A 15370-nucleotide genomic window follows, 5' to 3' on the forward strand; every position below is an offset into this window, starting at 1 on the left:
CGTATCTCCCTTTAACGGGTTAATTGGAAGGATTAGAAGGCAAATGAAGGAAAAAGAATTTCAACGGGAAGGTGGTAGGGGTCAGGAACTCGCTGCCAGAAGGGATGATGGAGGCAGAAACCTTGGACGTGTACCTAAAAAGCTGTGGCCTTCAGGGCTATGAACCTGCTTCTGGAAAGTGGGATTACACTGCTTTAGGCCAACACACAATGGACTGAATTGCTTCCTCCTGCATCATAATTTATGATTCCTGCTAATAGTGCCTTGTCAATCTGGAAAAAATATTTTGTTTCCTATTGTAGGCATTTTTGATGAACTTAAAATTGTAGTAAAGCAAGAATATGTTGGGTTTATATTAAATTTCCTCACAGAACTTACCCCTCTCTGCTCTTCTTTCTCTAGACCTTAAGAATACCGCTCAGCCTGAAGTATGCCTGCCCATCAGAAACCACATGGAAAATGGCTGTTTCCTCTCTTCTTAAAGTGCTTTCTATTGGACTTCCAGTTGCTAGGCAGCATGCTTCCTCAAGAAAATTTGATACCATGTGGCCAGAATTATCTAATACATTTGAAGACTTCTTGTTTACAAAAAGGTGTGTGGAGAAAATTTTAACTGAAGCTGTGCTCTGTTTCACAAATATTGTGCTTTTCGTGTCCTTGAGATTATTCTAAACATAGTAGAGTAAATATTGAACAGTGATTACAGCACTTGTCTGAACTTGCTGGATCTTGGGGTTGTTCGATGTCCGCCTGGCTCATTTGTTTGGGCTCTTGCCTACTCAGAATGTTGCATGTTTTAAGTCCTGCCATGGTCCTGTTAAATGTGCGGGTGCTTCTCGCAGGGAGTCCTGCTCTATATAAAGTGTCATCTTCTGGATGAAACATTAATCTGATCTTTTGTCAACATGCTTAGTTGGAAGTAAGAGTCTGTGTTGTGTATCAAAAAAGAAAGTCTTTTGCTCTTTGATAGTCAACCAACAGCACAAAGATAAATTTTCCACTCCTTTTCATTTATTTTCTCTAGGACCTTGCAGTCTGCAAGCTCAGGAAGGCACCTTGGTCAGCATGGGTGACTTGAGCCGAAGGGCCTGTCTTCTGTGCTGTATAACTCAATGACTCTAAATATTTAATGCATTTGCCTTCCTGACAGTAACTACAGGATAAGAAATAAGTTGGTTGTAAAGCATTTTCAGTAGCCAAGATTACATGATAGCAAAGTGCAAATTTGACATTGTACATACATAATTCAGTTGTATTACATTTGTTTCCGCACTACATAACTTCCAGAATTCAGAGTTTGTCCACCCAGATGTTTCCAACTTGTTCAATTTGCACTGAAGTACAACTCATTAAATCAGAAGTTGCCAAATGACCGTTGGATTGTCACACTAACTGTAATTTTCATTCATAGCTCACCCCCGGATAATCTCTCTATTCAAGAATTTGAGAAAAATGAGAATGTAGATGTTGAGGTGAGTTTAATTGTTTTTTTATATGTTCAGTAAATAATGTATCAAAAATGATCGGTGTGGATTCCAATGCATGTACTTAAACTGAACAAAGCATTTCTGTCCAATTACCATCTATTACATTGACGGTTACTTCAGTACAATAATACCCCTATTATTGTTTTTATTCCTTTTAGGTTGTGCAGCTTATTAGCACCGATATATTGCCATATGCAAACTTCATTCCAAAGGAATTTGTTGGCCAGATAATGACGATGCTAAACAAAGGTTCAATCCATTCTCAGTCAACTTCATTTACAGGTATGCCGCAGTGTTAGTGTATTCATGAGTTGGGAAGGAACGGTGTAGAAGCTGGAGGAACACTTGCAGGAAAATACACTAAAACAGTAAATTATAATTTGTGAAAACGGAAATGATCTCTGGTAAATAAAGGACTCAAGTATCTTAAAATTAGGGAAAGTGATGACAGAAAAATCTTTATTTTAATATTCAGATCATCAGTTAGCTCCTTGATGAATAGCCAGGAAGGGGCAAAATCCAACCTATGAGACCAACTTATCCTTTTTAAATTATTCAATTTTGCTCAACATAACAGGCTGTTCTATATGAACATTTCATTTTTGTATATTGTACTGGAAGGGTTTTGTTATTTTAACAACAAAATCTCCATGGGTGTGTAGACAGGACTTGATGAAAAGACTGTTTTACCTGCAGATATTTTCACTGAAGGATTTGTGGGGAAGAGATTCAGATTCCACAACCTTGATCCATAATTTTACAATCATTCAAAGTTTGCAGCTGAAAATACCCATTATTGACATTTCAGACACCAAGTTTAGGTGTGCAGCATTTCACTCTGAAATAACACCACACTCAAAAGTCAGAGTCGAGTTTATTGTCATATGCACGAGTACATGTACGCGCAGGTGCAATGAAAAACTTACTTGCAGCAGCATCACAGGCACATAGCATCAGATAAGCAGCATTCACATTAAAAACATAAATATAAATTGTACACAATTTTTACAAGAAAAACATAATTAGAATAAAAGAAAAACAAAGTCCATTTTAGTGCAAAGTGATCAGAGTGGTCATATAGTGTTGCTGTAGTGATTAAGGTTGTGCCACTTGGTTCAAGAACCAAATAGATTCTCCACTACAAGGACAAACAACTTGCCTCGGAAGCTGTCTCAGACTATCTGCTGCTGCTAGTCCATACTGCTGCTTGATTCACAAACTATTTCTTTCTCCCTGGCATCAACTCTTCCAAACCTCTGCTGCACTTGTCCTTGATCTTTAGTTCTTTCAGGATTCCTGTACCTCAGAATTTAAAACTTGCATCTTCTGAGACATTATCGCTAACTTATTTGGTAATATCCTCTAGCCCCACTTTGTTTGAGTAACTCTGCATTGTCATGTATAGCCCCACTTCCACGTTCCACTGTTGGCTACCGTGTATTTGACAATCAAGGGTCTAAGCTGTGAAAATCCTCCCAAAACTTCACCTGTAAGATCCTCAGCACCCACAATATTGACAAACAGAGATGCAAGAGACTGCAGATACTGGATCAACAAACAATCTGTTGGAGGAACTCAGCAGGTCAGGGTCTTGGCCCGAAACATTGACAATTCCTTTCCCACCGCAGATGCTGCTCAACCCGCTGAGTTCCTCCAGCAGATTGTTTGTTGCTGCGTATTAATATGTTGGTCACCCCTCCCCTAGTACCTGTCTCTGCTTATCCTTTGATCTTGCTTTGCTTTGCAAACTAACTTTGGACCTTTCTTTTTAATCAAATAAAAGTTATTTCTTAAAATGGGTGCAATATGTTTGAAAAATTCTGGTGTCTCCAAATGTATGTCTCTCCGAAATCATTGGACAGTGAGGCAGCTAGTGTTTGGACTACGTGTAAAACCTGTCTGTAGGTTCCCATATTCCTCAAGATAGAAATAAGAAAAACAGTTGGTTTGTTTTAATTCATCCATTCAGAAAGATCCTACATTCCTACAGAAGGTTTTAATTAAAGTTTGCATACAAGAGTTAGCTCCTTGTACTTAATGAAGTGGTAAACCAGTTCCATTCTAGACATGTTACAACAGACATCCAGATCTAAAAATTGTAAGTCACCATTCGTAGCCGTAATGAAATGATGCAGAATATATTTGTTTGCAAGGCTTTATTGGCACACAGTCTGGTGCCAGAGGCCAGTTTGAATGTGATTGTGAAGCATTCAAATAAGCAGCCAGCTGAATCCTGGTTGAGTGTCTGTAGGGGGCATGTTTCCTTATAGGAGCATCTGCTCCCTGACCTTTACACCAGCAAGTTGGTCAGGGAAAGTCAAAGGGATCAGTAAAGGTTGACATTTTGGATGTCGTGAAGCAAGTCGTCTTTGTGGAGAGAAAGCCCCAACTTTATTGTCACCAAGTCTATTCAGCAATTTTTCCAATTCTAATGAACAGAAAGATACAGCAGAGCTGCTGGCAGAGGACTGGTAACCACTGCAAGGGAGCTGGGCTTACAGAGGATATATGAGAGTGTGTATTAGTGCATTCTCCCACTTAGTGTGCAGTGAATGGGCCCGAACTGAGGCTCACTGTTTTGTGAATAAACATCAGAATGCAACAGCAGATGATTATAACATGGAGGGGTCTGCCCCAGAGGCAGAAACAGCAAGTTTCAGGCTCGCTGTTGTGTGGCACCACCCTCGAGCTGAATGGAAGAGACTCGCCGATCCACCAATTCAAAACTGGGCATCTCCAAGGCACTGCTGACCAGCAGCAACAGAAATGTACACCACCACAATCAGTAGCCCCATGGCCTGGCACGTCCATCATTCGGGGGAATGCCAGTTTAGTAACTCCTCGGACTGCTGCAATAAGCCGTGTGTGTTCTGTGACATTGGGTCCCTTGGCAATAATACAAGCAAGTAGCTGGCCAGATATGATAGGACTCAATATTTCATGAAAGCTCAGAAAACTGTTTGTTGTGAGGATAGTGTACCCATTGAGCATTAACTCCCAAAGTCTAAATTAAAGGAAGATCGTTATAAGATAGCTGTAGCTTTTGCTGCAAGAGTCTGTGATAAAGAAGCAAATCATATTCACAAGGTGTTACCTCCTTGTTTGGTGGGGCTCCTGACGTATTGAAGTAGAAATAACTTGCACAGCAATAAACAGAATTCTCGAGTGAGCAGTGACTTTGAGCTTGGTTTAAGTAAAGTGACCATATACTAAAGGAGTAACTGCTTCACTTCCAGAGGCCGAAATTGACATTCGAATGAGAGAGGAGTTTTCCAAAGTCTGCTTTGAAACATTGCTTCAGTTTTCCTTCAGCAATAAGGTGACAACTCCCCAGGAAGGTTACATTTCTCGAATGGCGTTATCTGTGCTCTTAAAGAGGTCGCAAGATGTGTTACATCGGTACATTGAAGATGAGAGGTTGAGTGGTAGATGTCCTCTCCCAAGGTTAGAATCGTATTTTGAATTATTGAAATTATTTCAATCTCGTAGAAAAACTATATTGTTTTGTTGAAAGGAGAATGGTACTGCACTGCATTATTGTAATGGATCAACCTTCTTGGTAAAACTTGAAGAAAGATGCATGTTAATGGATAGGAAAGGTTTAGAGGGAAATCAACCAAATGCAGGTAAGTGGGACAACTTGGTCAGCATGGACAAGTTGGGCAGAAGGGCCTGTTTCTGTGCTGTATGACTCTAATACATGATAGGAGGCTTATCTATGCAGCTGGCCCACTCTGCATTCAGTGGACCTCTCCTCATAGTGAACACCGCTGAAACTTCACATTGTATTTACTACTATTCAGGACATCTTTTAACAAACGTGTTTAAAAAGAAGAAAGTTCAGGCAGAGGTGCAAGAGAAGATCAGCCTTTGTAACCAAGAGTTTGCTGAACTCAGACACAAGAGACTGCAGATGCTGGAATCTGGAGCAACAAACCTCCTGCTGGAGGAACTCAGTGGGTCGAGCAGCGTCTGTGGACGTGGAGGAATTGTCAATGATATCGTGGCTATTACTGAGACGTGGCTGACGTCAGGAGAGGAGTGGATATTGAATATTCCTGGTTTTCGGTGTTTTAAGAGGGATAGGGAAGGGGGGAGAAGAGGTGGAGGGGTGGCGATACTGGTCAGGGACACTGTTACGGCTGTGGAAAAGATGGATGTTGTAGAAGGATCATCTCTAGAGTCTGTATGGGTGGAATTAAGGAACAAGAAAGGAGCAGTTACTCTACTAGGAGTATCCTATAGGCCCCCCAGTAGCAGTAGAGATATAGAGGAGCAGATTGGCAGGCAGTGTTTGGAGAGAAGCAGAAATAACAGGGTTGTTATAGTGGGAGACTTCAACTTCCCAAATATAGACTGGAACCTGCTTAGTGCCAAAGGTTTAGATGGGACGGAATTTGTTAAGTGTGTCCAGGAGGGATTCCTGACGCAGTATGTTGACAGGCCGACTAGAGGGAATGCCATGTTAGATCTAGTTTTAGGAAGTGAACCGGGACAGGTGAAGGATCTATTGGTGGGTGAGCATTTGGGGGACAGTGACCATTGCTCCATAACCTTTAAAATTGTCATGGACAGGGACAGGTGCAGAGAGGACAAGAGGTTTTTCATTTGGGGAAGGGCTAACTACGAGGCTATAAGGAGAGAACTTGGGAGCGTAAATTGGGATGTCCTTTTTGAAGGAAAATGTACCATGGAGATGTGGTCGATGTTCAGGGATCTTATGCAGGATGTTAGGGATAAATATGTTTTGGTGAGGCAGAGAAGGAATGGCAGGGTGAAGGAACCGTGGGTGACGAGAGAGGTGGAACGACTTGTTAGGGAGAAGAAGGTAACGTACCTGAGGTATAAGCAGCAAGGTTCAGACAGGGCCCATGAGGAATATAGGGTAGCGAGGAAGGAACTTAAGAAAGGGCTGAGGAGAGCTAGAAGGGGACATGAAAAGGCTTTGGCTAGTAGGGTTAAGGAAAATCCCAAGGCCTTTTTCGAGTACGTGAAGGGTAGGAGGATGGCTAGGGTGAAGGTAGGTCCGATTAAGGACAAAGGTGGGAGAATTTGCCTGGAGGCGGGGGAAGTGGGAGAAGTTCTCAATGAGTATTTCTCTTCGATATTCACCAGGGAGAGGGGTCTTGATGATGCGGAGGGGAGTGCTGGTAGGGGTAATGTTCTCGAGGTTGTTGATATCAAGAGAGAGGATGTGTTGAAGTTGTTAAATAATATTAAGACAGATAAATCTCCGGGGCCTGACGGGATTTTCCCCAGGCTGCTTCGAGAGGCTAGGGAGGAGATTGCTGAACCGCTGGTAAGGATCTTTGAGTCCTCGTTGTCTACGGGGGTGGTGCCGGAGGATTGGAGGGTTGCGAATGTTGTCCCCTTGTTCAAAAAAGGTAATAGGGATAGGCCAGGGAATTATAGACCGGTGAGTCTCACGTCTGTGGTGGGTAAGCTGTTAGAAAGGATTCTAAGGGATAGGATTTATGAACACCTTGAGAATCATGGACTGATTAGGGACAGCCAGCATGGCTTTGTGAAGGGAAGATCTTGCCTCACAAGCCTGATAGAGTTCTTTGAGGAGGTGACCAGGAAGATTGATGAGGGCAGTGCGGTGGATGTGGTTTACATGGATTTTAGTAAGGCATTTGATAAGGTTCCTCATGGTAGGCTTCTTCAGAAGGTCAGAGGCCAAGGGATCCAAGGAAGCTTGGCTGTGTGGATTAGGAATTGGCTTGCATGTAGAAAGCAGAGGGTTGTGGTGGAAGGAGTGCCCTCGGATTGGAAGGCAGTGACTAGTGGTGTCCCGCAGGGATTGGTTCTGGGACCTCTACTTTTTGTGATATTTATAGATGGCTTAGATGAGGGGGTGGAGGGCTGGGTTAGTAAGTTTGCGGATGGCACTAAGATAGGCGGTGTTGTGGATAGTGTGGAGGGCTGTCGGAGCTTACAGAGGGATATTGATAGGATGCAGAGCTGGGCTGACAAGTGGCAGATGGAGTTCAATCTGGAGAAGTGTGAGGTGGTACACTTTGGAAGGACAAACTCCAGGGCAGAGTACTGGGTGAATGGCAAGGTACTTGGCAGTGTGGAGGAGCAGAGGGATCTGGGGGTTCATATTCACAGTTCATTGAAAGTTGCCTCACAGGTGGAAAGAGCAGTTAAGAAGGCCAATGGGATGTTGGCTTTCATAAGTCGCGGGATTGAGTTTAAGAGCCGCGAGGTGATGATGCAGCTTTACAAAACTCTAGTTAGGCCACACTTAGAGTACTGTGTTCAGTTCTGGTTGCCTCATTATAGGAAGGATGTGGAGGCATTGGAGAGGGTGCAGAGGAGATTTACCAGGATGCTACCTGGATTGGAGAGTATTGAATATGAGGAGAGGCTTAAGGTGCTAGGGCTTTATTCACTGGAAAGGAGGAGGACGAGAGGAGACATGATAGAGGTATATAAAATATTGAGAGGAATAGATAGAGTAGACAGTCAGCGCTTCCTTCCCAGGGCACCACTGCTCAAGACGAGAGGTCATGGCTTTAAGGTTATGGGTGGGAGGTTCAGGGGAGATGTCAGAGGGAGGTTTTTCACCCAGAGAGTGGTTGGTGCATGGAATGCACTGCCTGGGGTGGTGGTGGAGGCAGATACCTTGGACAGGTTCAAGAGCTTGTTGGATAGGCATATGGAGGAATGTGAGATGGAGGGATATGCAGGAGGAAGGGGTTAGGTAGTGTGAGGGTGGTCTGATGGACGGCACAACATGGTGGGCCGAAGGGCCTGTTTTGTGCTGTATGGTTCTATGGTTCAACGTTACTTAGGGTGAAAATGGTTTTTCCCTCTTCTGTAAAATGTGTTACATAATGAACCAAGCCTGATTCTGCTTTCCCTGAAAAGTCAATGTTTCTGTGTTCTTCAAAATTAATTCAATTTAAAGTGCAAATGTTTGGTAATCTCAGGATACGGAGTCAGGAAAGTGACATTAGAGATGAAATGAGAATGTACTCAGATTGATGTCTAAATACCAATCATTTCACTGAATCCCTGGGGGAATAATGTGGAGGGAACTAGGCTTCACACAGGTTAAAATGGATTTTCCTAGTTCATTTGCATTCTGACACCAATCTTTCTGTGAAAAATTTCTTCAGTGGGATTGGATTATTTTTGAAAGGGGTAGATGCAGATCCATCCTGGCCAACTATATATGTAAGGCCAAATCTAAGGAGATTGGAACACTAAGGCATTGATGACAGTGCAGTAATGTTGGACCTGTCATCAAACCTTGGTCACACCTCACTGGAGAAAGGCAGTTCTAGTTCTCGTATTATAAACATTATATTAAGACAATGGGGAAAATGTGCAAGAATGACCACAGAAATGCAAGGGTGTGCATTATCAGGAAAGAAAGAACAGCTTCTCTTGAGAAAAGAAGGTGTAGGGGTAACCTAATACAGATCTTTAAGATATTCTAAAGTTCTTGATCGAGTAGATCCAGAGAGAATGTTTCCACTTGTGGGGGAAGACTAACTGGAGGTTGTCAGTACCAGAGGGTCACCAAGCTATCCAAAAGGGAATTCAGAGGCACGTCCTTTACCCTAAGAGTGAAAATGTAGTTTGTAAGGGGAGGCTAAGCAAGCACAGAATAGAGAAGGTCACACTTAATGATTTAGATGAGGAAGGGTAGGAAGAGGCAAAGGTGGAGAATAAATGCTGGTGTGAACTGGTTAAACCAAGTGACCCATTTCTGTATCAACAAACAATCTGCTGCAGGAGTTCAGTGGGTCGAGCAGCATCTGTGGGAGGAAAGGACCCGTCAATGTTTCTGGTTGAAACTCTGCATCAAGACTGAGAGTGTGTACCCATTTCTGTATGTCCTCGGTTTTAAAAAAAACATTATTGGTGACACTTCACGTTACGAGGGTTTGTGTTCCCAGAAAACAGTCTGTATTGCAATTTTCCGTAGCACAAAGCTGTTTCATCTGCACATGTCGAGAAATGAGAGTTGAAACTAATACATTTTATTTATTTATTTACTTCACATCAATTTCAAAAGAGCAAATTTTTATTCCATATCCCAGATTTCTTTGGCAGGGATTTGTGAATTCTGTAAGGATGAATTTCCATTATCTAAACTGCTGTAACTTGGGGGTTGCCTGTAATGTGGAACGATGAAAGGGCAGTTTCCTTGTCTGTTCCAGTCCTTGAGGATGTCATTTCAGCTAGGATGAACCTTTTAATATGTACAAGTATTATTTCATGGTTTGAGCTGAATTGTATGCATAACATCTGTTGAAGCCCTTTAAGTCTTTTATTGTAGAGAGTGAAGAAATGCTGCCATCATGTGGCTACTGTTCAGAAAAGCAGAAAAAGAATATTTTTGTATTGAAATTTGTACAGTACATTTATTCAAATAATTCAAGAGTGTACTCCTGTAATGGGTATCTAATTTCTGTTTTTCTCTTTTAAACGCAGGCAACGAGTGACAGAAATAGTTTTTGTTTTGAAAGCAATCAGTACTCTTATGGATTCACTTAAGAAAACAAAGCCTGAAAATGGTAATCATTTAAAGTATTTTCTCAGAATTATAGACAGTGCGGAGAAGATCTATATTTATTGCCAATCCCTGCTGCGAGAGTACTTTCGCAGGCATTAAGAGTGCCATGCAATGTATTCTGAGTCATGGCTCAAGTATCTGGTTTCATTCCCAGAAGCCTATTCATGAATCAGCAGGGTTTTTTTGCAATCTGTCACATCATAACTTATAGTTGATTTATTGAAATCTGTTCATAAATTAGCCAAGGTGAGATTTAAAGACTCTTCTGAGTGACTAGCATTTGACACCCCTGAGAGACCTTTCCTAAGAGAAATGAGCAGAAGAGTTTTAATATGTAGGATATCTTGCCTTTTATTCAAATAAATGTGTGTTGTTCCTGTACCAGTACTAACCTGTCACAGGTTTAATGGGCAGATTCTGCAGTGTGTCTGCTCCACTTGTGCTCTCACTAGACCTGAAGCAAAGTCCGACATCAGAACAGAGCAGGAAATCATCAATGAAGTTCAGCTAGCAAATGGACACCTTCCACATTTGCATAGGAATCCCAAACTTCCAGATGCTCATGGAGGTTAGCCTTGATAGAGGGAATTGTGGCAATTTGGCATGGAACCACCAGCATTTCCCAGTAGATTCTGGACGATTATTAAGCACTACGCATTCATATAAAAGTTATTCAGATCATATGCTCATTAAATTTTGTAGCTGCCCAGAATCAAGCAGAATAGGAGGCCATTCAATACCTGCACTCTGTATGAACTGTCCAGTGAGTCCCAATCCTACTTATTCCCCTTGGCTTTGAAACCAGTTTCTTTTTCAAGAACATATCCCATTTCCTTTTAAAGTTACTATTGAATCTACTGCTACCAACCTTTCCGGCAGTGCCTATAGCTCCTAACCTCAGCATTGAGGTGAATTTTTTTTTTAAAAAGTCAAAGATTTTTTTAACTGGTCTGAAAAGATGAAATTTTTTTTTCCAAAACTTGTTTTTTTTTCTTGCATACAAGCTTGAATTTGGTAAGGAATTTTACCATTAATTCATCCTAATTATAGTTTTAGCATGCTGGGATACAATCTGGCATGCTGTGCAATTTATAGTTGAAAAATAACACAACTTTGAGACAGTATAAGGAAAATACTGATCATTTGGATTCATAGAAATGGCCATACTCTTGAAATTAGAAGGAAAAAAATGAACAAATATGTTATATCAAATTGTTCATTTTAATATAGTTTTGCAGGGATTATTTGACCAGAGCTAAATTCCATGAAATGTTATGAAGCATGTGTCTTTAAAAACTCTTTAGGTGTAGCTGGGAGTTTCGTTGCAAACAATGCCCTTCCAAGGTGACACTTCATATAGATCTTTCAAAGGTGTGATGGGAACCAGATTTGTACAGCTGCCATCTCACAGTATTGCCATGGAATTCTTCCCTCCTGGGGGTCAAGGATGACTTGCTTCTGCTTCAGTCTGGGACCTGCAGATTCTGCACGGGTGGGGCAGCCATGTGGGTAGCTTGGGAGGTGATGCACCATTTATGTTGGGCTTTGGATGCTCCCGAACCACAGGATTTGAGGTTCTCCATGCCATCCTGAATGTTCTTTCTGCATTTGAGTGGGCATGGATTAGGGGATCCCATAAATTGGTGGGGAATTTACAAGGAGACTTTGGCAACGTCTTTGGCATGTTTCCTCTGTTCACCTGGCAACTTCCTATTCTGATCGAGTTTAGCATAAAGTGCCTGTTTCAGGAATCTGGGTTAGGACATGAGAAGGATGCAGCTAGCCCACTGGAGCCTCCTCCTTAGTGTGAACAGAGTCACAATGCCTGGGAGAGCAAACTGACTTTGGTTTACCTCTTCTGCCCGTGGATTTGTAGGATTTTGCAAAGGTAGCATTGGTGGTATCATCCAGTGCTTTGAGGTGCCTGCTGCAGATAGTCTGCATCTCAAAGCATACAGGAGAGTGGGCTACACTGCTGCCAGGTAGTTGGTTGGAATCTGGAACACGCTGCCTGACGTGTTGGTGGAGGCAGAGAGTCTCTCAACATTTAAGAAGTATAGATACAAGGTATAGGTATGGGTACTTGAATCATCCAAAGCATAGAAGGCTAAGGACCAAGTACTGGTAAATGGGATTAGTAGAAATGGGTCCTTGATGGTTGCCATAGACATAATGGGACTGTTTTTATACTGTATGACTGATCTAACAAGTGAAGTGCCTGGGGTGGTGGTGCCGCCGTGACGTCTACTTGTCTCTCTGATGAAAGAGGATATTGTTTATGACAAGAATATGTTCTAAACGTTTTGTCTGGAGAAATGTTTCGTTGGTTTTCTGTTATATTTGAGCCCAAAGGTTCTTAGTTCTTGTGCTTCATTTTCAATACATGTTCAGAGTTTTACTTTGGTTTTTTTTATTACAGTTGATACCAACACCTGGTCGCAAGTAATTGCTCTGTATCCAACACTAGTTGAATGTATTACTTGCACTTCTTCTGAAGTTTGCTCAGCTTTGAAAGAGGCATTAGTTCCATTTAAAGATTTTCTTCAGCCACCAGTAGTGAAAGTGCAAAACGGAGAGTCTTGACAAATATGAAATTGCCACATCGTCTGCAGGACTATTAAATGTCGATTTGGACAGTTTACTTACCAGAGCACAATCGGTAAAGGTCTGGAGCATAATTGAATGTAAAGATCTACATGTGCAGACTGGACTAAATAACAATCAGGGGCCTTGTTTGGAAACAAATCTTGCTGACCGTTGGGGTTATTAGATATGCGTAGAGAAAAAAAAGTTGTGTAGCTGCCCCACCACTTTTTTTTTAGTGAAGCTGACCAGTGGGTTTGTTTTTAGTTAATCAGCCTAAATCTGGTGCAGTGATATGAAAAGTGTTTGAGGGAAGGGAGGGTGTGTGTACAGATTGTGTTTAAAAATGTTGCTGATGTAATTAAAAAAATATATATATTCAACATCATATATTTGAGAAATAGGCTGGCATTTTGTGCACTTTTTAAAAAGGTACTAAAGTTGTGCACAGACCTATATGCAAGTGAGTACCATAACATTCCATGTCATGTGTGACCAGCCTTTCTGAGTAAAGGGAAATTATGTACTTGTGTGTAAAATAAATTGTCCACTTCTGTTACAGAGTGTGACCTTTTTCTGTGATAGCTTGAAGGGTGTTGTGTGTCAGCACACTGCAGTACTAAATAATGAGTTCTTTACGTGGTTTCTGTCGTCATTCACCTTCCATCCATGTCAGTATTAATATTATGTAAATTATTTTTGATCTGACAATTTTTTTTAAGTGTTTATTGGAAAATATTTGGTACTTGACACTATTGTGCTCGCATTGTGATTTGCCTGCTGGAATACAGTTCTTTCCCATTACAGCTGTACATTACAAACTGTTTTGGTGCCCTGAAATAAAACTAATATCTGAAGGGAGTGGTTTAGCAACCCTACTTTCTAAGTTTAATCTTCTAACAGACACAAGCTAAGATGCTGTAAATGATTTGATACCATCTGCAATGCTTTTCCAGTTCTTGTCAGCTGCTCACATTTTTTTTCCACTGACATTTGACTGCCAAGCTTTTACACAATATACTAGTAATTTTTTAAAAAAAGGTGCTTTTGTACAGTACTGTAGTTTTAAATCTATTTTTGTGTGAAGTAATATAAAAGAAACATTTTTACAATTGAATGTGCTGTTCAACTTGATTACTATTAACTAATTAGATTCAAATTCCATATCCTGGATAAATTGTACAATCTTTATATCCCTTTTACAGTGCTTATTTGTATTGAATAGTGCTGATATATTTAATGTTCTAAGTGGAACTATGTGGTCCTATGATCAGAGGATTTGTACAACTCTGAGCACTTCAAGTCAAGGACCAAGTGTCTTCTTCCATTTAATACCTTATCACCTATCAGCCACATCTGCTGTGCTATAGTAATTAATGCAAATGAAAATAGTCTTTTTAGATCTGTAGTCATGAATTCAATTTGTTTCTGCAAAATCTTTATGCTGCATCAGTTAGTTTAATAATACAGTTTGATTGCAGAAAGCTGTTCCTGTCACTGACTGTTAAAACCATTGACTTGCTCAATACTCAATGAACCATCCATTCTATGTCAGCAGAAAATAAGACAGAAGTCCCCCATGTCACTGCAACCATTACACTGTGGCCAGCCACCCAAAGTTCTGTAAAATAAAAACAAGAAGTAGTGAAAATGCATTGCAAATTTTTAAACTGGAGGAAAAGGGCAATGGATTCACGTAAATGGGAGAGGTTAACTCTTTTGTGGAAACATGGCCTGATTTTGTTTTAAACTATCTTCTCTCAAGTTTTTTTTGAATAGGTCTACACCAGTGCTTTCTGGTGTTCTGTCCAACCCCAACGTGTAATCCTTGAGTTCCCGGAATGGTTGTCAATATACATAATGTTTATGGAGAGTGACCAAGAGGGTGGTGATCCTTGAACATTTTTGGACAGAAGGTAGAAGAACTGGTCAAGGAGATGAGGGGCACATGGATTAGAAAGATCCCTGATGTTGCTGTGAAGAATACTACAGAACAGATGAAAAGCTTCTGGAAAAGGAAAGAGTAGCCAAAAATGGTTTAAGTGTGCACTAAGGCACATCTAAGGAATTTAGAAGGTTAGGCAATAGATTGGTGAAGAGGCCTTGGCGGTGGTAACACTTAGCAGGTCAGGCGGCATCAGTGGAAAGATAAACAGAGTGAACATTTCAGGTCGAAAACCCTTTGACAAAGGGTCGTCAATCATGAGAACACAAGAAAATAGGAGCAGGAGTAGGTCTTCAAGCCTCTCCCACCATTAAGTATGATCATGGTTGATCTATGCTAACCTCAACTCCTGTGCCATTTCTCCATTCTCCTCTATTCCTTGATCTTCCACTTTAAATACTTCAATGATCCAGCTTCCACCAGCAGCCAGGCCAGAGAATTCCAGAGATTCACCACCATCTGTGAGAAGAATTATCTCCGTTTTAAGTGACTGGTCCCTTGTTTTACGTCCACTGGTTTGAGACTCTTCAACTGGTGAAAGTATCCCAGCATCTACCCTGTAAAAAAAAACCATTTAAGATCTTGTATGATTGAATAAGTCCCTATTCGTCAAGGAATGCAGGTCCAAGCTATCTGGTCTCTCTTGGTAGGCCAACCCTCTTATCCCAGGAATTAGCCTGGGGAATCTCCTTTGGACTGCCTCCAACGTTACTATATCTTTTAAGGTAAAGAGACCAAAATTGGACACAGTATTCCAGGTGAGGCCTCACCAGCACTCTGTACATTGTAACAAAACCTCCTCATTTTTAAACTCCAACCTCT

At 41.2% G+C, this 15370-nt stretch overlaps 1 protein-coding gene across 1 annotated transcript in view; it reads left to right on the forward strand.

Annotated features, from left to right (window-relative positions):
* mon2 (MON2 homolog, regulator of endosome-to-Golgi trafficking) overlaps positions 1-14239 on the forward strand; it is a 110491-nt gene extending 96252 nt beyond the window's left edge. Inside the window, 6 exon segments of the mRNA XM_052030315.1 lie at positions 403-593; positions 1412-1472; positions 1646-1769; positions 4724-4931; positions 9939-10021; positions 12440-14239. Coding sequence (XP_051886275.1) covers positions 403-593; positions 1412-1472; positions 1646-1769; positions 4724-4931; positions 9939-10021; positions 12440-12603 — 831 coding nt within the window. The 3' untranslated portion in view covers positions 12604-14239.
* Positions 14240-15370: the final 1131 nt, after the last annotated feature.

This window comes from Pristis pectinata, chromosome 15, assembly GCF_009764475.1.
Source record: "Pristis pectinata isolate sPriPec2 chromosome 15, sPriPec2.1.pri, whole genome shotgun sequence".
NCBI classification, from domain to species: Eukaryota; Metazoa; Chordata; class Chondrichthyes; order Rhinopristiformes; family Pristidae; genus Pristis; species Pristis pectinata.